General features: G+C 40.7%; 1 protein-coding gene across 1 annotated transcript in view; it reads right to left on the bottom strand.

Annotated features, from left to right (window-relative positions):
- Positions 1–15,251: 15,251 nt before the first annotated feature.
- Positions 15,252–27,152, bottom strand: part of CERK (ceramide kinase) — a 34,216-nt gene continuing 22,315 nt past the window's right edge. The window contains exons 9-13 of the mRNA XM_010284440.1: positions 26,724–26,829; positions 23,922–23,992; positions 19,264–19,466; positions 16,780–16,988; positions 15,252–15,851 (exon numbers count right to left, since the gene is read on the bottom strand). Of these exons, the coding sequence (XP_010282742.1) occupies positions 15,752–15,851; positions 16,780–16,988; positions 19,264–19,466; positions 23,922–23,992; positions 26,724–26,829 (689 nt within the window). The 3' untranslated portion in view covers positions 15,252–15,751. The remainder of the gene's footprint in view (positions 15,852–16,779; positions 16,989–19,263; positions 19,467–23,921; positions 23,993–26,723; positions 26,830–27,152) is intronic.

Raw genomic sequence — 27,152 nt, 5'->3', positions numbered from 1 at the left:
GTTCCTTCTGAATTTGTAATTTGTCTGTCTGCTGGCCACCTGCGTGCTCTGTTACTCCCCCCAGCACTTGTCAGGCCACCTCTGGAGTACTGTGTCCATTTCTGACCCCCAGAATTCAAGAAAGATGTGGAAAGACTGGAGAGGGCCCCAGGGAGGGCCCCAAAGATGATCAAAGGGCTGGAGAACCTGTCCTATGAGGAAAGACTGAAGGAGTTAATCTTTTTTTCTCCCCAGAGAAGGCTCAGAGGGAAACCTCATCACAGTATTCCAGTACTTAAAGGGCAGCTACAAAGAGGACGGAGGCTCTCTCCTCACAAGGAGCCACATGGAGAAGGTGAAGACAAATGGCAAGATGTACAAGTTGCGCCAGGAGAGGTTTCATCTCAGCATAAGAAAGAAATCGTTCACAGTGAGAACAATCAATCACTGCAACAGGCTCCCCAGGGACATGGTAGAGTTCCCATCACCGGTCGTTTTCAAGATATGGTTGGACAGGCCACCAGATAATCTCATCTAGTCTCCCTTTCTCACAAAAGGTTGGACCAAACGATCTTGTGAGGTCCCTTCCAACCTGGGCTGTTCTATGACTCTGTGATTATTGTCCTGTATGAGAACAGCTTTTCCAGACAAATTTCTGTTGTCTTAATGATGGCATCATAACCATATATGTTCGTCTTCTGCTTCAACTTTGAGTACACCATCTCCTGGTTACATATGTATTTTTCTCACAGACAGCAAAAGGTAAGGGCGTGTTGGCCAGGTGGTATGTAGCTATCTACTTCAGAGATGGTGGGACTGGTGAGAGCCACAGAGAAGCTAGTTTTTTAGTCTTTAAGAGTTTAGTTTTTTAGTTTTTTAGTCTTTAAGAGAAGGTGTTTTTCAAACTCATGAAACCCCACAGACTTTTAAACATCAGGTGCTTGATACAGCTGAAAGTAATTGCTCTGGTGCTGAAAAACAAAATTGTTCTCTAGGGATGATAGTGTTCTTTAGTTAAAATCCCAGGAAAATAAATAACTTACTCCTCTAAAAGAAAGTCGAAAATGTCATTTAGAGCTGAGCAATGATTCTTAAAAGGCAGCACTTGTCTGAGATGGCTACAGAAACAGCACTCTGCTCAGGAAGGAGCTTCTGTGGTTATTATCGTAATTCGTGCAGGTCCAGCTGCCTTGCCAGTAGAATGCAGAGCAGCTTTAATCATAGCTTTAAACTAATGTGGCAGATATTTATGACAAGAACAGTGGTGTCAGCTGTGTCAGATGCTGTAAAAAAACCTCAAAACAATCAGCTGTCAGATGAAAAAAAACCAGTTTCCTCTAAAAGTGCTGAGGTACTTTAAGAAAAAAAATTATAAAGAGCAAAATTTAATTTAATCAAGCTATTTCAATGATAAATTGCAGCTGGAGAAGTCTTCTGGGGTTGCAAAGAACATGTTTACATCGTCAGGTGTGTCAAAAGGAAGATTAGGTGGAGATGTTGTAATGGCATGGGAGAAGCAGGGAAGATCCTTTCCCTTGGTTCTCTGCTGCTACAGCATCCTAGAAGTGCCACCTCCCACCCAACATGGCCAAGTGACATCCCCTGCCTGCTTCCTGCACCCCCTCAGATTTGCACCGATGAGAACACTTGATTCTTCAGAAAGAGGGAAAAAAGCCAGAAACAATAAAAAGTCTCCTAATGACTTACTCTTCTGACTCTGCTGCTAAAACAACAGCTCTGGCTGCAATTATGGGACGTCGGCCGGCAGCACCGCTCTTGCTGCAGGGCTGTATGACAGGGGCAACATGCGGCTGTGCTTTGCCGTTGCATCGTATCACTCATCCTCTCCTTGCCTTGGTGCTGGTGGGCTGGGATCGCCTCACTGTGCTGGTGCTGGCAGGAACAGCCGGTGTCCAAGGGGCAGGATTAGGGAGAGCGCACCTCCTCAGGGAAACACATCCTGTTCTTCTGTGTTTGCTGTGCAAAACATTAAGGCTAATGTGCATCGGGTGAAGGTGGGGTTAACCAATTTGGCTTATATGATATATGCAATCATAATCCATGCTAAAGAATTAGCACATTAAAAGGAACAGGTAGGGAGATGATCAGAGAACCCTGTCCATTAATCTTAAATTAAAAAAAAGCCCAAACCTCATCTCCTTTGTTGTTTCCATGTTTTTAATGGCAAAATTAATATGGGGAAACAGAAAAATGAAATAGGCTGATCACTTAGTGCCATGCATTAAATGTTATCATTCAAGAATGTTGTACACAGAAGACAGCAAATATTGTAGATATGTCAGGGATGATTCAATGTAACTGAAATAACTCGAGAACATAAGCTCTTCTTCACCACTGACAGAACAGCTAGATGTGTTTGATTTAGTTCATGCTGCCGTGCTGTGTTGCTCTGCTTTGTAAGTCTGCACTTTTTCTGTTAACTCCTCAGTTCAACCTTACAATTGGGAATTCGGATAACATAGTCCTCCATTTCTGATCTTAGTTGAATACCAATGCCATAATTTTATGCTTCCTTGCTTTCTCTACTCCCTGACTGTGCTGGTTTTGGCTGGGGCAGAGTTAATTTTCTTCATAGTAGCTAGTATGGGGCTGTGTTTTGGATTTGTACTAAAAATAGTGTTGATAATACAGAGATGTTTTTGTTACTGCTCAGCAGTGCTTACACAGAGCCAAGGCCTTTTCTGCTTCTCACATCACCCCACCAGCGAGCAGGCTGGGTGTGCACGGGAAGCTGGAAGGGGACACAGCCAGGACAGCTGACCCCAACTGACCAAAGGGATATTCCATACCATATGACGTCATGCTCAGCATAGAAAGCTGGGGAAGAAGAAGGAAGGGGGGGATGTTCAGAGTGATGGCGTTTGTCTTCCCAAGTAACCGTAACGTGTGATGGAGCCCTGCTTCCCTGGAGATGGCTGAGCACCTTCCTGCCCACCCATGGGGAAGAGTGAATGAATTCCTTGTTCTGCTCTGCTTGCATGCACGGCTTTTGCTTTACTTATTAAACTGTCTTTATCTCAAACCACGAGTTTTACCCATGAGTATTTCTTGCTTGTGCCCCCCAATTCTCTCCCCCATCCCACTGAGGGGAGTGAGTGAGTGGCTGCGTGGTGCTTAGTTGCCAGCTGGGGTTAAACCACGATACTGACCTTTTGTGTTTCTTGAGGGATATCTCATTTCCTCTAGGTTTCAAACACCTTAACATTTATTTCTTCCTATTGGTGATACAATTAAGTACACATCCTTAATTGAGTTACAAGCAAATACATAGAATAATAACAGGGTGTTTATCTTTGTCAACCCTAGACAGGTAATTAAATAGTGTCCTTCACACTCTTCTAGGCAAACAGAACCCTTTAAGCTGATATGTCACCTTTACATAATGTCAATAGACCATCTTCTCCTTGCCTCTGTTTAGATGGGCTTGTGTATTCAACAGAAAATGCAAATTTGCCTTATGCGAGACCCAGCTGGAAATGAACCTAACACTCCTATTAGTCTAGTTCCTCTTGTTCAGAGTATACTGAAATAGAATAAAAAGTTACTTCTTTGCTAGAGCTGACAGAACACAATTCCAGAGGTCACACCATGGACGCAAAGTCTGTTCATAATTTTGATGCAATACTTCCTGATACGTGCTTGGATTAAGCATGTATATCGGCTAAGCAAAGCAGCAGATCTTCACCTATGGTAAATTGATGTGGCTTTATTAAAGATCAAAGGAGCTGATTTCCATCAGGTGAGGGTGTAGCTGACCTGGCCCCCGTGTCTTGTCCTTTTGCTCTTCAGAAGAGGAGGAAACCCTCTGGTGTTCAGCTCCTCCGTTGAGGAGCGGCTGAATTTGAAAACATTTATGTAAGGCTGTTGAAGAGGAATGGTCACATGCCAAAGGCTCCGAAGTGCAGTCAGTTTGGATTTTGTAATCAGCGTCTCACTAGCTGGCCCTTTAACACGACCTGGAATACACAAGCACGCAGAGGTCTGGCTTCGGTTTGTGCTTTCCTCTGCTATGTATCGTTCCCCTACGGCTCCCTCCAGGACAGAGGGATTGGTACTTCTCCTGCTACCTTTTTGATAGCGTTGTGTTCTCTCTCATCATTTTCCACTACAGGCCCCAGGGATCTTAATGCTCCTGAATTTAAAAGATGTCCACACACAGCACAGACTACACAGCCCTTTTGGCCATGGGAACAGCCATTTTCCTTTTTAGAGCTTATGGTTTCTGATGAAATCCAGTTACAAACATTAGGAGGCACTTCAATCAAGTGTTGTGTGAATTATGGATCCCATTGTAAACAAGCCAGCTCAAAGCAAGAAATGCTAGGAACATTTGCACTGAAATCACTCTATCCTATTTTCTGCAAAATTGCTTTTACACATGTATCATTGCTCTGCTATGGAGGAGAAAATATGTGGAGCGTAAATATTGACATTTATATTGTCCATACTTGTACATGCTAAAGAAATCATTATTTTTTTAAAGGCTTTCAATAAAGATGGCTGTTGGAAGGTTAAGAGAGGGAACAAACATCTTAGCAGTGCCATACGGTACTTCTGTTTCCTTGGAGATTCCTTTTAATGTAGAAATGAGTAAGAAAAGCTCACTGTTCACAGTGACGTGCTTTCTCTAACCCAGTCTTTTAGAAAGAAAAGAAGTATGGATATGGCAGTGCCTTACCCCGACGGTGACGTTACGTAACCTCATGTCAGTGACACTCAACTTTTAAATGATCCCTTGGAGAATATGCACTTATTTGTAATTGAGATCCACATAAAGAATAATAATTTCCTATTGCTATTGTCATTCATTTATTATACATCAATGCTTCCCCTTGATAAAAGGAGTTTTGGAGAATTTTCAAACACTCAGGCGGAAAAACACTCACAAAGCCACAAACCCAAAGCTGATCAGTACGGCTTGGATATCCCACAATGTAAAACGCTTGGGTGCCCAAGGACGTGTCCAGATGTCAAACATCTTTTCTCAGATGTACATCTTTTCCAGATGTAAATCTCCATCACAAAATCAAGCAGAAAAGCTCCAGAAGAGAAATAACATAGAGAAGAGCTTGACGGCCGGGGTGCTGGGGCAGGAGGCAGCCAGACTGAGGGAGTACCAAAGGTGGAGCAAAGGAGGTCAAAGCAACAGAGAGGAACGTCATCAGGCCAGTACTAGAGGTACCATACTTCAGAAGGAGCCAGTAGAAGAAAGCAATGGGAATCATGAAAAGTCAGGGTAGCAATGAGGAAGGGGAAACCCTGGGGGAGACCAAGAACACTTGTAAATGCTACGGCCATAAAGGGAGCAAATGGGGCTGAGCCCGAGGGGCAGGAACTGGCAGGGAGAGGAGAAGCAACACCAGATCTAGTCAGGTTTAGCCTTCCCATACAGCACGTGGCACTGACTGAAAATGATACATGATATGGTCTGTCCTTGCAGGCTAACAGCTTGACAGATATGGAAGCTTATTTTCTTTATTTGTGACATTCTTCTATGCTTGCTTAGGGCAGAGCGCAGTGAACCCTCATTCACTGAGAACTAGAGCTACCTGAGACCTGCAGGAAACAAATATTTAAGCCACCTTTAATAGTGTGCCCAACACACTTGCAGCACAGGCAAATTCTCCTGAGCTGAGAAAATTGGTACATGAACAAGAATCTAAGGGTCCCAGATGCTAAAATTTACAATTACAGTTTTCCCCTATTGGACTTACGTTTCTGTCCTTTTCTGATGAAGACATTGTTCAAATCGTTCAGTTGTTTGGGACAAAAAACAACTATGCAGCATCTATCACTCTTTGATCACACTGAATCTTGCAAAGAAAATGAGAAGTAGAAATTACCAATATGAAGTAACACGTAGTTTGAACTGAAGCACGTTACTGCAGATCTCATCTGTAGGGAACCATAGGAAATAGATTTGTCAGACTACCTTAAAAATGACTACTGTATTTTGAAAGGTAGAGTTATTTTCAAGAGAAATAATTTTCAGTAGAGGGAGCTGCAGGACCAAGTCAAACTTAAACACTGAATAGCAGTCACTGCAGTAAGGCAGATAAAAAAGTATTTATATTAACATGCAGAATTATTAAACGGTGTACCAGAGAGTTTATTATCATAAAATGATTTAAGCTTTAGAACTCTCCACTGCAGCTTAGGGTGTGGAGAAAATAAGTGACGTATATAACAGCATGTAAGGGCATCGTTTGATGTTTTACTGAAAAATAATCTTTTCTTTTCCTGGATTATAGGCACTGATTTGTGATACAACGACTCCAAAACCAAAACAAAACTATATTTCTTTCCTTATTGAAAGTTAGTGGCAATATTTCCAATACGGTAACTGTAGACTGCAGGTTCAGAGATGCAATCAACGTGCGGATCGGAGAGCAATAGGCAGAGTTATCTGTGCTGTCTCCGTCCCCTCATATTTGTATGCAAAATAACCTCCTTCAACCCAACGGCAAATCTTCTGCATGTGCAATTTTCTCTAGATCTGTCATTTTCAAGCGTTATCCTTTAGACTCGACATGCACTGAGCCTTTTCTCTCTCAACACTGCTCTACCAACGCAGGCCGGTTAGCAACGTTTGAAACGCTGTGTCGTTTACAGATGTTTAGCATCGCTCAGTGTTAGTGAGCCTTCTCCGTACTGACACCGCTGGGTCGGCCGTGTCAGCCAAGACTGAAAAACAAGACCTTGACAGGTGCCTGAACAGAGGAAAATGAGGTTACAACAAAATATCTGATGTTATTTACTGGTCTCGGACTACATCCAAGAATGTGCCTGAGATTTTTATTTGGAGTTGAGCATCTCCTCCAGCGTACCCGCATGAAGAAGCCCTGAAAATACACCTTTGTCACAATTATTTTGTCATGTCAAATTGCTCCCAAATACCCACAGTCACAAATATGCTTTAACACTGGGCAGCAGCAGTAGCGCTGCTCTTCAGTCATTCCTGACGGCTGCTTCACGCATTGGGTGCCCCCCATGACGCATCCACGCCACTTGGTATGTGACACAAACCGGAAGGACAAGACTCCGCTCCTCCATCTGAACTCCTCCGCACCACGTAGACTCCGCTGCCCTGTATAAATGGTCCCGATGTGGTAACCTCTCAGTGTCGATATCCTTCCTGCTCATCAGTAGATTGTAACCGGCTGGTACTCGTGCAAGGAGAGAAAGGCAAAAGGGCAAACAGGAGGCTGGAGAGAGCTCCAGGTAGGACAGCCACTACACTAAGTGCCCCAGTGCATCTCAGGATGGCTGTCTTAGTCATTATTAAAACAACGAAAACAATGGAGGATGGCTAAGTTGCTGGAGGCCACTGCTCATGAGATCAGGCCTGCTATGTTTTAGAGATCTGGGACCCTTCAGCCTTCCTGGCACAACATAACCACCTACAAGTGGTTAATTTTCAGATCTTTGGCCAAGAGCTGCCCTAAGATCTGGAGTGCCAGTGCACTTGTTTCCAGGCCCTCACCCTCAGCTGAGTGCGTGGGCATTGCCTTCAGCCAGCTGGCTGTGCCCAGCCCCTGCCGCGCTCGCACAGCAGCCCACAGTCCGCAAGTCCCCTACTGACATCATTGACACCGTTTCTGTCGTCTCCTCTATTTTGTATAGCCTGTTTTGTCTGCTCCCGGTTGGTTGTAGCTCCCAGTGTCACTTCTGCGTTCTGGAGGCAGAGTGTGACTTGTGTCAGAGCCACCAATGCGACGCACTCCCTGAACTGAGGTCCTTTGCGAGGCGTGCTCCACACCAGTGCTCCTGGTGACTGCAGGCCGCCCTGATACCCACATCTGTCCGGGTACCTACCAGGGATTCCCAGCACACATTTCAACACGTATGAGAGGCAACAACTGCACGGTCGTCAACAACACCTCCTCTTCTGCTAAAACATCTGCGGCCTTAGCTGAAAGATAACGGCAACCTTGTTTCCTGGTGGATGTCTTCTGATTACACCTTCACACGGCCCACAGCCTGTTGGTAGTAAGACATCAGTCGATGTCAGTAGAAAGGGCACTGCAGGGCTCACCGTGACCTGATGTGCATTTCCCAGACTCTATGAAGACAGCAGGGATGCATTCCCACCTGCGTGGCTTTACAGCAAACATTAAACCCACAGTAACTGTAGCTCCTTTCACCACTGCCTTGCACTAAGAGCATAGGGAGACATTTTCCAGTCCACAGGAAGCTCCGGCTGTCACCACTGAGGGATGTATGCTGTGCCCTGGGACTGAAAGGAATTAAAATACAGCTACTTGTGCTTTTGAATGGGTATAATATTCATTTCCTTAGCCCCCACCCATGCCAAGTGGAGAAATGAGTTCTGGTACCTTAGGAGCCTTTGTTGGAAGGTAGAAATCAGAAACCCTGATAGAAATAGAAGCAGCAGTAGCCTCCCACTCCCCTTGCATGTATAATGTAGGATCATAGAATCATAGAATCTTTGGGCTGGAAGGGACCTTTAAAGGTCATTTAGTCCAACCTCCCTGCAATGGGCAGGGACATCTTCAACTAGACCAGGTTGCCCAGAGCCCCGTCCAACCTGACCTTGAAGGTTTCCAGGGATGGGGCATCTACCACCTCCCTGGGCAACCTGGGCCAGTGTTTCACCACCCTCATTGTGAAACATTTCTTCCTTCTATCTAGTCTAAATCTGCCCTCTTTTAGTTTAAAACTATTACCCCTTGTCCTGTTGCAACAGGCTCTTCTAAAAAGCTTGTCCCCATCTTTCTTATAAGCCCCTTTTGAGTGGGGACGCCATTTTTGTGGCCCTCCTCTGGGCCCATCCCAACAGGGCCATGTCTTTCCTGTGTTGAGGGCTCCAGAGCTGGACGCAGGACTCCCGGTGGGGTCTCAGCAGAGTGGAGCAGAGGAGCAGAATCCCCTCCCTCGACCTGCTGAAGCATCGTGTTCGGTTCCTTCAGTACAGGACAGGGCGAATCAACAACCCTTTCAGCACTTCCTTCTTCCTCGCTTTTAGCTCCAGCGAAAAAAATGAACCTGCTCTACTTTGCTAATAAATTCCTGCTCTGCTTTTTCATAGCAGTGCTACAGGACAGATTTATCCCAAACCAGTGGAATTTCCTCCAACAAGTGAAGGCAGGGCAGACAGCAGTGACCTTCAGTCCCAAAACCCAAGCAATTTACACAGGTGCAGCGCAACATTTTGTTGACTGGGAGGTGAGTTTGGACTGCTGAGTCTGCACAGCCACAGATCTTTTGATACTCCTGCTCACCTCATCCGCCTTCTGCACTGATCCATCCAGAGGACGTATTGCTGCCGGCTGTTCCCACCACAACAGCCTCAGGATGGATTCCTCTGAGCACCGACGGCAGCAGGTGCCCCGTGCCCGCTCCTCGCCTCACCTCCCTCCACCGAGACTGAAGACTCTTTTATGCAGGAAAACACACAAATTCTTCTGTTAGCTCAAAGCTTTGCCTGCGCGCAGAGGAGAACAAACAACACAATCTGCTGTTCCGGTGAGAGAATACGTCTGTTTACTCTTTCCTGATCCTGCTACCAATTGTGTTGAAGATTTTCTGAAAGCCCCTACTAGGAAATTGCAACTACTGCAATGCCTGGGTGTTCAGGTTTTGCCTCTTTTCCCTAGAAAATTCCAGCATTATGAGACAAAATGGAAACGGAAGGCTCCAACCCCCTGAGAGCTTCTTATTTTCTTGGGTTGATTCTTCCTGAGCTAGGGGCAGGGCAGCATGTACCAGCAGTGTAACCCTCAGAGCAGTTATCTATCTGATAGGTATTGCTGAGGAGAGATATCTACTCTAAACACATCCATCAGAGCTTCAGACAGCATTCTGTGAAAACATGGTATCTAGGAACTAACAGTATCTGATTCGATTGAAGACTTTATGCAGATACTCATTCCTTTCTCAGAGCGACCCTGTCAATACCAGCTCTTTCTATAGAATCCCTTCTTTGGTGGTAAACAGAGACCAGCTTCAAGCAGTCTTTCTTGGTATTGATATGTGCTTGAATATTGTGTTTTTTTCCTTCTCTGTCTGAATATTAATACTGCTTAGACAAAAAACAGAAGATGCTGAGAGAACACCATAGGTAGGGAATTTCCCTGAAGGCAACGAGTCGTTCTCTGTGCCCACCGAGGACGGAGCAGGCACGTGTAAACACAGCAAGGGAGAGTCAGTTGAGTGAGTAACCAAAGTTTTCCAACTATTAAAATCTTTAAGTAATCTGTTCTGACGGCTAAGCTGCTTTGCAGAATATACATCACTGAGAGCTCAGAAGAAGAGGTTACACAAACATCTCCCAGGAACGGCATAGGTTTTTCTGTATGCAATCATTTTCTGCAGGAACTTTCCCCGACATTACAAGGTCTATGGGGCAGACTCTTCGCTGGTGTGAGTTGCTGTCCCACCACCTTAACCTCAGCAGCATTGAAGTACTAACCTAGCATTTCTTCCTGCTGCCCAACCTCCCCTTTCCTAAAATACAGCTGCTAAATATGAAGATGAAAAATAAACATTTGGCAGATTAAATTGAACAAGTCATTTCAGAATGCCGCACATTGCTACAGGAGGCTGCTTTTACAATTCCCCTTTAACACCTCTTCTAGCAATGCTGCTATTTTGGTAAACCGTGTCAGCAGACATATAAGCGTGGCCCAGCATTTTTTTAGAAATATGTCTTCACAACAGTGATAAAGCTTCTATTCTGTCTATCAGTTGTAAATAGGCAAACTTCTAGCAATCTACTCAAACCTTTCGTGCTAGCTTTACTGTGCAGTTAAAATACTGCCTGGGCAATTGCTTTCTGGCAAAATTAAAATAAAAAAAATCTGTATTTTGTTTTCGTATTTCTACTTCTCTTTTTCTTCGTTTTAAAATTTGTTTTGCAGTTGTTCTCTTCCATCCTTTCCAGAATTTGGTCTCCATGGATTTTTTAATTTGCATCACTTCTGTTATTCTTTCAGTATTTTTCCTTTATGAATAAATATTTTTCGCCTTCTATTTTTCTCTTGTTCTACGCTACTGAAGTCTTCTCTACGTGCAAAAAAAAAAAGACAGAAAAACCTATTCATTTTATTTTTTGCTGGAGGATTCCTGTGAAATAAGGCACAAAACTGCACTCTAGGTGAAAAAACTATCAACAAGAGCAAGCCACCCCTTCAGACATGTGAGAGTCTTAAAGGAGCAAACACCTTTTGAAGACAACCTCTTGGCTATTTCAGTAGGTATATGCTAGGAGCTATTTCTAAACAGTAGGAAAGGGAATAAAAAAATTGTTAATTCCTCTCACTGCAGAGGATTTGAAAGGCATGACTGATTGCAGAACAAATGCCGCACCCCCTTCAAATTAATGGGACTAGTCACAGATTAATTAAGAACAGGCATAAGCCTTTGCAAGATGTGTGTTGTGTGCATGTCAGTGGGTAAGGCAGAAGTCTGGGGAGACTGTTCCTTAAGTATGGACAGAATTCATTTACTGCAACTTAAACACCAGTTAGACTTTATTAAACATACTTAACTATCCTGTTGGAAATTTGAAATAAGAACAATGTGACTAATGAGAATAAAAATGATTAATTCCTAATACTCATTTACTTCATAGGGATTGAGGCAGGAGTTCTAGGGAAATAATACTTGAATTGCAAGACAGAGGTGTTCAGAGAAATTTCTGATTCTACATACCATCTTCCTCTTCATGAATAATCATCAATTTCCTATAAGAAGCCACCAGGTGCCCACCCAGCCACTCTGTCCCTGCTCCTCCTCAGCAGGACACAGGGAGAAAATACGATGAAAATCTCATGGGTCAAGATAAGGATGGGGTGATCACTCAGCAATTGCAGTCGGGGGCAAAACAGACTCAAGTTGGGGAAGATTAATTTCATGCCAATTAATAACAGAGTAGGACAGACAGAAATAAAAAAGAAACTAAGCCCCCTTTCTCCTCCACCCTCCCCGCCCCCGGTCCAACTTCACTCTCGACTCTTCTACCTCCTCCCTCCACTTGGAGCTGCACAGGGGGATGGGAAGTGGGTGTTGTGGTCAGTTCATAACACAGCCTCTCCCACTCGGGTCCCCAGTGGGCCACAGTTCTTGCCAGAAAACCTGCTCCTGCATGTTCTTCTCTCCACCTCTGCAGCTCCTGCCAGGAAACTTGCTCCAACATGGGTCCTCCAAGGACTGCAGGTGGAGATCTGCTCCACTGTGGACCTCCATGGGCTGCACAGAGACAACCTGCTTCACCATGGTCTTCTCCACATGCTCCTCTGCTCTGGTGCTTGGACCACCTCCTCCCTCTCCTTCTTCACTGACTTTGGTGTCTGCAGGGCTGTTTCCCTCTTCCCTCCCCTCTCGCAGCTGCTGCGCAGTGGTTTTTACCCTTTCTTAAAATGTTACCACAGAAGTGCTACTGACATCACTGATGGGCTCAAGCTTTGCCCAGCAGCAGGTCCATCTTGGAGCCAGCTGGAACTGGCTCTGTCCCACGTGGGGGCAGCTTCTGGTGCCTTCTCAGAGAAGCCCCCCATGCAGCCCCCCAGCTCCCAACACCTTGCCACATAAACCCAATACACTTCAAAGGCAGAACTCTCCACAGTGCCGAAAAGCGTGTTCTCCTACTGTGCCCACTCTTCATCTACAATGAACAAGTTTTATTTCATATTAGGCTATGTACTGCATCCATAGTAATTGCTGCAATGAAATTCTAAAAACCCATCTTTTTATTATACTCTTTAGGGTATACAATGTATTTCATGCTGCTTAGAATGCTAGTTTTCTCTGACTTTTTCTAGTTTAGATTTTCCCAGAATCAATAATTCTAAATGCTTAACACTATAACCAAGTTTCTTCTCCCTCCTTCAATCTCTAGTTCATCTTGGTAGACTTGCGTAGTTTTAGCTGAAGTCCAGCTTTGCTAGTTGCTTTTCTTCACTCTCAGTGTTTGTCCACACTCACACTTCCTACAAAGCTGTGGTCAACCCAAATGGGAGCTTATAATTACTTCTCCACCTGATTTAATCTTCCCACGTTGGTTACACCGAGCACATGACCTCTGTTTGGTAGAAATCTGGCAATAGGTATTTTTTCTAATCAAGTTGTGAAAAGAAGAAAACCACTGTATTGCGGTACAACGTAATTTTATTTTTTCAATGAAATGCCTTAGTGTCATGAAACAGAACACATTTTCTAATCTTGAAGCCAGCAAGATTGGGAAAAAAGAAAATTCGAACTTGGTTTTCCTATACGTAATTTCCATATTGACACTACATTCAGAGAAAAAACCCTAGAACTAAAATGTAAGCAGACATTACTTATGCAGCTCTCTTAAAAAATAAACTGGACATGTCATACAACTCACATACGGTGCTTCGCTAGTATAATGTGCTACAAATAGAATTATTCAAATGCAACTATGCAGCTTTTCCATCACCTAAGACCTTTCCGTTTTATTACGTTGCAGTACCTTTGTTATTTACTTCACACTTCATTACTATACTACAGAACGATCTTTTCTGCTTTTCCGGTGGCTTGTCAGAAAGGGGGCCTTCACTGTGGCTTTCTTTGGAAACACCAAGCACTTAACTTCAGCTATCAAAAATGTTCAAAGCATTTCAATACACATTCATGACAAGATTAAGCCTCCATTTTTCAAGGGTCTCATGACCTACTAGTAAACTAATGGAAAGAGCGGGTTAGTATTTACTCCTGTTCTCATTTATGAGAACGTGATCTGGAGAGCTGTAAGGCCTCACAAATGCCCTCGTCTGTTGGTGAGCTGAGCGTGCACCATCATATCCTACACAAGAGTTAAGGTAACTTGAAGTCTGGGTTCTCTCACAATATTTATGGATAGACCAAAGTAAATGTGTAACTTTTTAAACAAATGACACTTTCAAAAAATATTTTCATTTGTAGAACTGCATAATCTCATTTTCAATGAGGTTCTTAGGTCAAAAATACTATTTCACCTATTAAACATGGCTTTAAAAATATAGTATACATAACACTCATGTTACAAATATCTGAAAAACATTGGATCAATCAACATTTCAACTCATTGCATTAATAAGGAAAGTAAACAACAGTACATTTGGAAAAGTATTCAAGTATTTCCCTGAAATACTATATAACAAAAAACAGATCCTGAACTTTGTATGACTGTACTTTAAGCAAATAGCATTTGCAAGTGCTTTTTGTCATATACAGCAGTATGAATAATACTTTGTAGCAAAGATATAGCACACCATTTTTATATTACACAAAACTGGAATGTAAATAATTTCTACAGAAAAAAATCAGCCATTTATAACAATTTTCAAGTGCTTCAGTAATAAACTGATCAATCACTATGGCTTATGCAGAGCAAATACATGAGAGGCTTGAAACTAAAACAAGCTGAATGACAGAAGTGCAAAAAAAATACATGAAAAGAAAATCGTTAGCTGTTCAGACACAAAAACAACTCAAATGCAATGAGCTTTAAAGAGAACTACACACTTAAGAAAAGACAGAAGAGAGCAGGTGCTAACTTCTGATCCTCAGAGAGGAATAACTAACTACAAGAGAAGCAAAATTTAGCCCCAAGAGTACATATAGAACATGTGTGTCACAGTACACAAATCCATACACAACTTAAATAATGACTCCATAGCTATACGTGATAGTCTAATGTTTTTTTGCTTAAAAACAAATCAGCACAGTGAATTTGTAATTTATCAGATGCCAGTTGTCTTCCCTTGGCTTCACAAAACAGATTATTTTGTTTCATATTCAGTTAAATAAACACTATTTTAAAAACTTCCAATCACCAAATCATATTTTTAAATTTAACATTCCAAAGTCTTCTTTTGCAAAGACATTTTAATGTATGTAGTAGAATCTCCAAAGAACTGTGTACTGAAGAGGGAAGCTTTTCATACGTTAATTTTAGATATTATAAAAAAATTAAAACTTTCTGGTGTTTCAGAAGTGTTTCAGAAGATAATTCTTTTCCTTTGCCTGTGCCTTCCTGGTTTTATATAATTATCCCTGCGAGTTGCTTGCAAGACATTTCAGTTGCAGTGTGTGGTATTTGGTATCATCCAAACAGTCATAAAACCCTTTATAATCCCAAAAAGCATCATGCAAGGAAGCCTTTAGAAACAGAATATATAGGATAAGGTATGTATACAGATGTACTTTTATTTTTCAAAGTTCTTCTAAACTCTTATTGTTATTACTTAAAGCCAGGAATGTGTGTTTGAATTGCATTGATAAGTTGCAAGGTATAATCAGAATTACAAAATGATAGATTTTACTAAAAAAAGATGTGAATGACAACACTGTTGTCCAGCATTTAAGCCACATGCAACTATATAACACTTCCAGCAGAAAATGTCTTCTCAGACACTGAAAATATCTTGTCTTGGTATCTTGGTTTCATGACAATGGAAAGACCAATGTTTTATAACATTTAGATATGATTGCAACACAACTGCTAAATCAGCTCTCTAGAAAAGCACAGAGAATTTATCAGTCTGTGAACACATATATATACACCAATCCTCTCTGTTCTAACACAACTTAGATTACATTGCTCCAAGATGTATTTTAATGATTACAATGTTTTCTAAAAAATGACACAATGCAATGTCTAAAATTATACCGAAGCCATAAAAAAAATGTCTAAAATTTTAAAATACTTGTCAATTTGACTAAAATGCATATTTACTCAATTTCCTTGAGCTCTTATTTTTTCTTCCCCCCATTAGAGGAACAATGTCTATAGGAGTTGTTCAACACTACTCTGGCTGTAGGCAGCTTCATCTTTACAGTTTTCCTCGATTCCCCTTGCAAATAGTTTCATTAACTGGCAGTGAACCCTGAAAAATATGGAAATCAATTAATAACAAATAAATGGGTACTACATATTGAATTCTAGTAATTCATGCATTTCAAGCAGTTGGACAAAGTTCCTTGCTCCAAATTACAGGAACTGCACTGTCATTCTTGATACAAGCCTCCCCTGCAAAGAAGGCTGGATGTTTTCATGTATCCATCACTCCTGTTACTCCTCTTTTCCACATAAAAAGTTCTATGGGGCACTCAGACGAGCTGATCTCATACAATACACAACATTCATAAAAATCACTTTGGACTGCTAAGTGATTATGTTTTAATGGAACACACTCACATGTAAGTATTTTGTATTGCGGTTTTGGTTCCCTTTGTTCTAAAAACAACAAACAAAACCAATCAACAAAAAATAAACCAAACAAAAAAGAAAAAAGCCCTTCAAATTTCACAAACCTCTACTCCCTTCTAATTTGATTATTTGCAGAACTGCAAACTTCTTTCTCCATATGGCAAGGCTGGAGATAAAACTCTGTGCTGTGTGTCAAAAAACACAAAGTATGGGACATGCTCAGTATTTCTGTAAGACCAAGATGCCTACTTAAGCTTAATAGGAAAAGCTAGTGCTACAAGTAATTACAAGTCATTTACATTCATTTAAAAATAATTCTCCTACCACCACCTTCACCTTCAGCACTTCAAGCACATAGTATCAGTTCCTAAGAAGTAAGTAGGTCTTCAAAGGGAGGGCCATCCCTCCATCTCAGAGTGATCATTTACAATATACAAGCTTGCAGTATTCTCTGGAAACAACTAAAAAAAAAGTAACCGAAAAAAGTTTATTACCAGAAGACTCAAATTTGCTCTATGGGGCCACCTTTTGGGGATATCTTTATGAACATCAGTGAAAAGGCCAAATATGTTTTCTGGTACATGGAGAGAAAAATCAATGCTTACCTCACTTCAATTGTTGAACTGTCCAGAGTTTCTCCATCACAGTTCCAGGTGCTATTAGCAATATTACAGCAACAGGCTGGATGATCTCTGCAGAACTGGCCAAAATGTTTCTTTCCTATGTCTGTGACATTGCTTTCATTGTCTTCTGAAAGCTTTGATGTAAACTGAAAACTCTTCACCCGATAAACATCTACAAATGAGAAGTCAAACTACAAAGAAAAAAATAAATCAAAACAGGCAATTACAATTAGTTAAATACATCTGATGTATAACGCAACTCAGCATGCAGCTTTTTGTATTCAAGAAAGTTTGTCCATTCCAATTTTCTGTAGAAGCTTACCAGAGGCATGGACCGATTTTTGTTTTCAAAAAACTGCACAAGTCAATAAAGCAAAAATGGAACCTAAGTTTTCAATGGTCCTCTTCAAGTAGCTGCAGTACGGCCACTTTACAGATAATCAGGTAAGAAGTTCTGAGATTATGAGTAAATGAGATATAAAAACTATTAAAGAAATAGCCTATAAAAACTATTGTAATACGGAATCAAAATCTAAAAGGTTTGGACTGGATCTTTGTACCATCCTCAGGACCTCTTTAACTACAGTCCTTAAGACACATGGGCTTTTCTGAAAGCCTTCAGCTTCTGCATTTGGAAAAATGCCCTGAAGGTGAGAATTCCATGGCAGTGTGATCACATCACAGAGCTGGGTGTAAGAATAGAGGGCAATATTATTACATTTGAACAAAATAAAAAATAATTTTAACTAGTTAATTTAGCTAGAAAAAGTGGAACAAGTATGAGATTGCTCTTACCAACCCAGGTTGCAGATTTACACTACAATATTGTACAAATGCTTTAAAACAGGCTTTGTAAATCAAAGGAACAATCAAACTAGAGGGTGCCCCCACCTGCCCTGAAAGCAACCTAACTGATACAGACTTAAACATTTAGCAAGCTCTAATAAATACGGACATGTCATTTAGCAAGAGCAATGGAGTATGTCTGTGTGCATCTATGGGAAGGGGATGGCAAGGAAAGAAAAGTGAACAAAGCAACAGTTTACCCATAAACCAGTCTGTATTAACGTATGGTCACCTTTTTCTTCCTTTTTCTATTCACGTTTTCTTAAGTTTTCAAACAGGGTTTTCCACTATTATGGCGGACACTAACCTGAGGTAAGGACATATGCACAACCCTGTGTTTAATGTGCACTGCAAAACCAATATATCCCAGAGGGAAACAGTTGGGAAGCACTGGAAGGGGAATGGCCACAGTAGCAACCACAAAAAGCATCAGAGTTGAAGGGACCTCCTAGGTCTTAAGGTCCCTTGGCTTTTAATCATAAACAAACCGTGAAGTTGTCCAGCTCCACACCTGGAAGCAGTGGCTCAGGGATACAATGAGGCTCACTAAGCAGTGCGCTAGTCCAAACAGCTTAGTTGCAAAAACTGGTACCTGTGGCCGCCCAGAGCCACCCATGAATGCTCTCATGTTTCGAGTCTAAGCAGAATGTAGTCTCTTGATAAATGTTGAGGCCAATTTGAAAGGTAGCCAGGGAGGCTTCAAATAATCAAAAATACCAGGGGAACAGCGAGAGTGAGTGGGAAGGAGTGAAGGGAAGAAGTGGAGACTGAGAATAGCAGGAAGGAGGAGACACACACACAATGTCCCAGGGAATGGTAATGAGGAAATACAGGAAAGAGAATCTATACTAATTCTTCTACAGAGGAGGAAGAATAGCATCATGAACAAGTGAGATTTATTACTGCTTTTATAACTAGATATGACATTAGTCCATTGTTCAGATAATTTCCAGAACATGTTAGTAGTATCAGGTTGTGACAAATGTGTGTATTCAAAGCCATAGCTCTGGTTTCAATAGATACTACAATCCAAAGCAGTGATGCATCTTCCCTTGTGGTTTATCCCAACAGCTACACCATATGCGAGGAATAACTTTGAAGCTGAATGCATAAAGCTCATATCCTGGTCACTATATGCAGTAAAATTCTGTTAAAAGCCTGCCCAATCTAACTGCAGTTCTGGTAACTTTCTTCCAAACCACATTTTTATACAGTTTACAAGAAGTGATTTATTATTCTTCACTACATCTTCTATCTCAGCTACGTCATATTGCTGCGAGCAATTTTTCATGACAAATACATGGGGGCACAGTTGTGATAAAATCCCTTCAAATATTGTCCGAACAGCAAATGTATGGAAAACGTTATGAAACAGAATTCAATTAGCAGAAGTGGAATCTTGTTAAAATGCTATGGCCAAAGACATGACTTAGCTAATTTTTTTTTTTTTTTAAATGGTATACATGCTGAGATTATGTCACCCAAAATGTATAAACTTTTTTTAAGAAAACAACCACAACACCAAAAATGGCAGTGTAGATGTTTTTTTTTTCATATAAGAGTATTGATATTTACAACTTAGACTGACTCTGGAGAATTCATTGTCGAGGGAATACACACCTGATCATCTTGGTTTGTATGTCTGACAAGATACCGTAGAAAATCAAATCTGGAGCATTTACGAACTAGAATGAGGTCAGCTGAACCGTCTGCCAAATGAGCAGCTGGTGAAAGACCTTTTGGACTTCGTGGACAGGCACAGCTCATATTTACTGCATTGATGGCTAGAAATTTCCCTTTAATAACTTTCCATTCTTCTTCTTCTGAAACACATCAATAAAAGCATGGAGATCTGTTATTATTTGACCTACTCACAAGAACACTAAAAAGCAATAATTCATGGCAGCTTAAAAGTTTTTACTGGGCATATTCATGCACCGTCAATAAGTACCTAAATAAACTGTAACTAAAAAAACATAATCTATTTTTTATACACTATCAGAGAAAGTTGCTTTCTCCCTTCACAGCCTGTGATTATCTACTAAAACTGCTCACCATTTCTGACATATGCCTGTCAAATTCGGCATCAATGCTGTTTGGGTAAAACCACAAAGTCTTAGGCAGGGAAAAGACAGAGGCAAGTTACAATCTTGCACTGTGGAAGTTCAGGAGGATTTTTAACTTTTTAAACATTTTATTCTTGCCCTCCAACATGTTAGTCTTAAATAAACAATGACACAAAGACAGGGGGTTTAGTATTTGATTTCTAAAACAATTTTCCTCTTCTGCTTCAATGCCACAAATTATATTTAAAAAAAATTAAAACAAAAAAGGAATATATGACTCAGGATTCAGCAAGGACGAGCAGGCAGCTGATCAGGAGTCTGTTTCTTCCACCCCAACCCCAAATGTCTGAAGATGAATGCTATTAACCGTTGAACTTTCCTGTACGTAAATCTTCAGAGATTTCTGGAAAACAATATGAAAGTCTGTTTTCAAGAACTTGAAACTGTTCTGTTAGAGATTAGATGTAGACTGAGCTTAAAGGTATGATGGCATCAATACCACCAAGAGGCAGAGGAATTTTCTGGAACAAAATGACACTGGCAGGCACGGGACAGAGCTGTCATCTAAACAGTATTTTCTTGAATATGGATAAAAATAGATTAAAAATGCCTCTGTGTTTTTAGATTACACATAATCGCCTTCCTCAATATGGTAAGAAAAAGTCATAAAGCAGCCGTAACGCTCCTTTTCTCCTCCCAATATAAGGAGGAGGAGACACTCCTTTTCTCCTCTTAATAAGACCTGGATATTTCAAACAACAACCCCACAGAAGTAATGATTGCAGAATAGTCTACGAAGATACATGTGGTTCTAAGACTGGAGCTCAGGAGTGAAATGGCATTGTTGATGATGGAGGTACAATTAAGGAACGAGCAAAGAAAGATAAAGTTTGTTTATATAAACTTGTTAAAGTTTGATCATCAAACCACAGCAAGGTAGAGGTTTTGAGGTGTATTAACTATTATGGACTTGGGAATCTAATGTTACACGGTTCCCTACATTTGGGTTAACTTACAGTTATTTTCAAGGTGCTTCTTTGATGGGACTATGGATGACATTTATGCTATGTATTTCATGTCCTGAAATTCTGATATTCTTTACTGTCTTAGTTTTAGAAACTTCACATTTACTTTAGAGTAATCACTAATCATTACTACATTTTACTAATAATTTTACATTTTAGAATCATTATTAATTTTACATTTTACTAATCAACACTAATTTTACATTTTAGAATCATTACTACAATTGTCTAGGACCTGAAGTCTATGATGAATTGACCTCTTCCAAGCTTTACTCATCAGAAAAAAAAAAAGTTTGGAAAGTATTCTGTAGTCGTTCTTTGCTTTTTGAACTTTTCTTGCTTCCTTGAAAGGAAGCTTCCTTCATTGAAACTTCTTACTATCTACACTTTAGTAATGGGAAAAATAGACTAGGATTATAATGTGATAACAGACTTAAAGGAAGCTAAAAACTTTATTCTTTTTCCATCAAGACTATCCTCTCTACCTCCTGATAAACAAATCAGTAATAAAAAGAAAAAACCGCAGCCCTTAAATTCAACATTTTCACATCATTTGCCAGAGTGGTTTTAGTATTGCTTGCTTTACTGCTGATCTTTTTATGTTGCTTTTCAAACAGAACATTACAGAAAGAAATAATTTAATCTTAAGAGAGATGAGAAAGACTTAAACGTCAAACTACAAAATTACTCTCTTCAGGCTGCAGGAAACGATGAGGCCCTGCTCTGAGATGGAAGGTAACTGAACAGAAGGTAAGAAACGACTGGAAACATCAGCATCCAGAACTGTACAAGTGCTTATTTACAAGAGTATCAGGCATACAAAAACCAAAATGAAAACACCCTTTACTGATAAATCCTTTTGTTGTTTATCTGAGAGAGGTTAGTAATTTAGTCTGTAGTGCGTCTAGATATGTGTTAACTTTTGAAGTATGCTCACTGTAACAAATAAGTCTCAAATTACTTAAGGTAATTACATATTACTATGTATGCATTATTATATAAGCATATATAATGCTTACATATATAAGCTTATATATTACATATAGGCATTATATATATTCTTATATATGTTACTGTAATAGATGGTTTTCACCTGGTGGAAAAGTACCATTCACTATAAATTTCAGCACGTTACTCAAAAAAAGCTCCACTGTTCAAGTAAGAACAAAATCAGGGTATTTATCACATTTTAAATGACCAACTGCTTTCATAACCATTCTACAGAGTGCATCACTGTCACAGCACAAATTGTTCACCCAAAACATCTTTCATACAATCATAAGCAGGGAGAGCATAAACAATACTGGTTTCAGATGGCTATTGTGTACATATACTGCAAGTTGCTGAAATCAGCGTAAAGTACTAATATTTAAAGTTTACTCAGCACATGCACATAGATTTCTGCACAGTGCAAAGAAATATGTTCAGTGACAGCCAATGCAAGCACCCTTCTAAACTTACCTGAACTGTACACAAACCAAGAAGGTACCAAAGTGTCAGCCAATAAACCCTGCTGAGTAAAGAGCTTATCTGAGGTGGCGATTTAAAATCCTTTTTATTGCAAATCAAGAGTTTCCTTACCACTACTGCATGGAGAAGAGACTGGACTGCAAAGAAAGCCAGCTACCAGAAGTAAAATGGATGTAAGTAAACAATATCCTACATAATCAGCTGCTTAATGTCTTGTGCATTGCTGGCTAAAGCAGTCTTGATTGCTCACTAACCTGTAGCTTTTTTCTGCCTTTGGTCCTTTGCTGGATGAAAGCTAACAAATGGCAAATTTAAAAAAAAAACCACAACAAAAACACCAGCCAAAATCCCCACCCAAACACAAAAAACCCCAAAACACAAAAATTCCGCCCACCCCCCCCAAAAAACCCACAAAGCAAAAAAGGTTGGCAATTTCTAATTCCAGTCATTTCTCAAAGAGACAGGTTTTTGATAGGAAAAAATCTACTATCAGATTTAGCTACTATGAAAATATTATGTAAAATAATTTCTTTAGCTGAATCTGGGCATAAATTAAAACAACTCAAGAAATATTCCAATCTGGCCATCTGTTGACTACATCAAAGATCTGAAAGCACTAGCTGGGATGAAAGCACCGTATATAAGCACACGTAACAGAAATTCAAGCTGGCATAGAAATCTATATACAGTCTTTAAGCTACCAATGAATCTCTATGCTATGATGATACTCTTTTTGCTAACAAAATAACTGTAATTATAAGGTCATCTAGGTCATAAGGACCAATGTTTCTGTCAAGAAAATGATGGTTTTATGCACTACAAGAGAACAAAAAAGAGTAAAAGCAGAAGCAAGCACCCATGGGAAAGTTGCCTGCTGTTTAAGAGAGGTTTATCCAAGATGACCAACTGAGACCAGAGGTGAAACTCAGCCAACTGAATCTGCGTCTCTTACTCCAGCAAGGCCAGAAGTTTATCAATATCAGTGCTTCCCCTTAGGACATAGTGGTCAGACATAAAGAGACACAACTAGGAGGATGACTGCACAGAATCCAGTATATTAACAGTTGCTTTAACAAAAGGATGGAAAAATTATGCCCATAAAAAAAAATTCCATAGAATAGTGTGCAAGAGTTGGGGGGTGGGGATGGGGGGAGACGGACAATAAGAATAACTTGAGGAAGAGGAGAAAAATCTCATTTGTCATTTACACTGAGTATTGGTGGGGTATTCTACAGAAACACTTAAGCCCACTAGATCTGTTACTAGTTGTCCAAGCTCACTGCCTCATATTTATTTAATAGCTTTACATAGAGTGACTTTTGTGCTAACAAACACAAATTTTTAATCCTGATCTATTCCAAAAGTTAACTTAATGAACTGCTTCCTTCTATACTACCTCACAGTTTACCAGTTAAGTCCTTATCACAAAAAGAGCACAGAGTCCTAGCTCACAGAATATACCTGTCCTAAAGGAAAGAAACTCAACACATTGAAATACACAAGTAATTAGCATAATTTTATCTGAATTTTCTGAGGTTTGAGTGGAGACACGAATTTTTCATATATTTACATGTATTTTCCTTTAAAAACCATGGATTATCTAGTACTTACAATGTTTTAAAAAAAACCCCCAATACACACACACTCTTGAACTGATATATTCTGAAGAACAGTAATTTGTGTAATACTTATAATCTTACTTTTTATGACAAATTACCTTCATGTTTTACTCCACATTCCTTGTGCTGCTCTGCCAGCTGTTGCTCACTTTTCTTGCAAATGTAACATCTGAAAACAAAAATACCATTCAGTTCCTGAAAACAGAACTATTATTCAGTTAAACTTTTTTGGTTTACCCAATCATTACAAGATCATCCCCCACCACAAGGTGCAGCATGGCACTGACAACCCTGATGTGGCATGAATCATGACAGCCCTGCAGGCAGCACAGGTACTCAAGTACAGTGCTGAAGATTGCGGGATGTCAGAAATAACAGCATCACAGAGCCATAACATCACATAGGTTGGAAGGGACCTCTGATGTGGTCCAAAGCTCTGCTCAAAGCATGTGTTATAGGACCAGGATGTTCAGTGTCTCGTTCAGTCAATTTTTGAATATCTGCAAGGGTAGAGTCCACAAGACCTCTGGGCAACTTGTTCCAGTATTTGACTGCTGTAACAGTGGAAGACACTAACATACTGGAGCCAATCCTTCATCTCACAAGTGCTGAGTACAGGGGAAGATTCACTTCTCCTGACAATGTTGTTCTCTTTTGCTTAGAAAGTTCAATATGAAGTTGTACTTCCTTACTGCAAGGACACACTGCTAACTCAGGTACAGCCATTATGCACCAGGATCCCCAAGTTCTTTTTGGCAGAGCTGCCTTCCAGTCAGTCAGTGCCCAGTCAGTACTGTTGCATGGGACAATGCCACCCCAGGTACATGACGTTTGCCTCTCCTGAACTTCAGGAGGTTCCTATTAGCCATTTCTTCAGCCTACCAAGGTCCCTCTGAATAGCAGCCCTGACTTTCAACATGTGAACCACTCCTCCCAGTCTGGTATCATCCATCCATAAAGCTGCTGAGAGTGCATGCTCTGCCGCTGTCCGTCATTAACAAAGATGTTGCTTAGTGTTAGTCCCAGTATTGATCCCTGAGGGACACCATTAGTAACTGGCTGCCAGCTGGACGTGGTACTCACAACCTTACTAGGTAGTCTAGCCAGTTTTCCACCCAGCCACTTGCCTAGTCCACAGCTCATCAGTTTGGTTTTAAGAATACTACAGGCAACTGTACCAAAGGCCTTGCTAAAGTCAAGGCATGCAACACTCACTGTTTCCCCCTCATCCACAGACCTGCAAGGCCTGGGGGCACACTACATCAGTGAAAACTGGGGCAAAGGAGTAATTTTCCAGCCTTTTCTGCACCTTTTATTACTAGGTTCCCCATACCACTAAGCAGCAGGCCCACAGTTCCTTTAGCCTTTTGTTACGATTGGTATATTTACATAATCCCTTCATAAGAAGTAACACCCTTCACATCCCTCACTGATTTCAATGCCACCTGAGCTTTGGATTTCTCAGTTCCATCTCTGCACGTTTAAGCAATGTCTCTGTGTTCTTCCAAAGCAAGCCATCCCACTTGCCCCTTTCCTTTACTTCTCAGATCCTTGCTCATCCACTTTGGTTTTCTACTGTGCTTACTCAAGTTTCTGCATATCAGAATGGACTGTTCTTGTGCTTTGAGGAGGTACCAACTAACTCTCCTGAGCCTCTTTGTGCTCCAGGGCAGTCTCCCATGGAATCTTGCCAAGATCCCCGAATAAACTAAAATCTGCTCTCCTGAAGTTCACGATTACAATTCTACTTTTTTTCTTGCTTACTTCTCTCAGTATTTTAAACTCTATAATCTCACAGTCATCGCTGCCAAGACTGCCCTCAACAGTCACATCCCCCACTCTCCTTTTCTGTAACAAGACCAGCAGAGTATTTGGCCTAGTCAGCTTGTCAATCACCTGCATGATCACTGTCACCACCACACTCCCAGATTCTCCTAAATTGCTTGTGCCCAGCCCTATTGCCCTTCCAGCAGTTATCAGGATGGACAAAATGTGAGGCACTGGGCACTCTTTAGCCCCTGACTGAGACCTGATGACAGCCTTCTCCCTCTGGAATTTCCCCTGCATCAAGGCACCTGATGGATCAGGATAGTTGCTCCAGCTAGTACTGGAGACCGTGATCTGTAGCATGTCACAGCACTAACACAGCGCAGTCTCAACAAGTTCCATGCAGTTTCTGGCCAAAGTTCTGGCTCCGCTGTATCCTTCTGTGTTGTTTGCTGCTGTGACAACTACTGTATCTCTGATGGCTATATATATATATACACATATATAAAATTATAACAAATACTAGTGCATAACTGCAAGCAGGCGAAAACAAGGAGAAAGGAAGGAACGCTGGGAGATTAAGGTATGCCCCTTGATTGAAAAAACAAGTGAAGAATATCACACAGAATTTAAACAGCACAGCAGCAGTCTATAAAAAAAGGCTAAATAGGCTGATTCCTGAAAGGACCTATCCTCAGGACAAGCCATGCCAGCTGTTGTCATGGCACTAAAATAATCGCTAAAATTGCTAGATCCAATTACAATGTGAACATTTGAGAATTTTTGAATAATTATTTCCGTTTGTAGAAGCTGTAAGGCATCCGGATTCTTTATTTATTAGCAGTAACACAGCACAGTACCCTCAGCATCTTGTAAATGGGCACTGTGCTGTTATACTTTGCTTCATTTAAAATTGGGGGAAGGGGGAAACAAGTAACAAAATTTTATTACATTTTTGTTTACTCATCTGATAAAATGAAGTGTTCTCTTTAATGAGTCAATAAATTTTTTACAAGCTTGTCTCTTTAACAGTAAGTGTTCTGATATTAAAAACAACATTTCTGTGACCTCTATTTATGTACAGGCTTTTTCAAATAGTTCATGTCAAATATCCAGAGGTAACATTAGCCTACCCTGTTCTGCAGCTATCTTTATCTCGTGGAGATCCCAGTGTGTGCTTTGCTGGTTGAAAAGCAATTGTTCCTTCATAGTAATGATGAGAAAGAAAAGTCTTGAAGCCTACATAGAAAAAGCATATTTTTTTTACATATTAAGCAGCATTCAGTCATTATAAATTCACATTGCAAACACCTCTGCATACATCCCTTGATTGTTCTCTCTTTCCTAAGAGGACTCTAAGGATTGCAAAACAGTAATTCTCCTCCCCAAGTTCATAGCTCTGTGTTATGTTGTTTTAGACTGTAAAGGACAAGGAAACACCACGCTACTCCCAACTTTTTAACATTTGGCGATAGTGCCATTACTTTGCTTGACATCTTTAAAAGACAATGACAAATCCTACCTATACATCACCGTTGAATCTTAAAATTGGCCTACGCTAC

This window comes from Phaethon lepturus, unplaced genomic scaffold (genome assembly GCF_000687285.1).
Source record: "Phaethon lepturus isolate BGI_N335 unplaced genomic scaffold, ASM68728v1 scaffold6283, whole genome shotgun sequence".
Classification (NCBI taxonomy): Eukaryota; Metazoa; Chordata; class Aves; order Phaethontiformes; family Phaethontidae; genus Phaethon; species Phaethon lepturus.
Note: the sequence above shows the minus strand (reverse complement) of the source record. Positions and strands in the feature narration are given on the sequence as shown.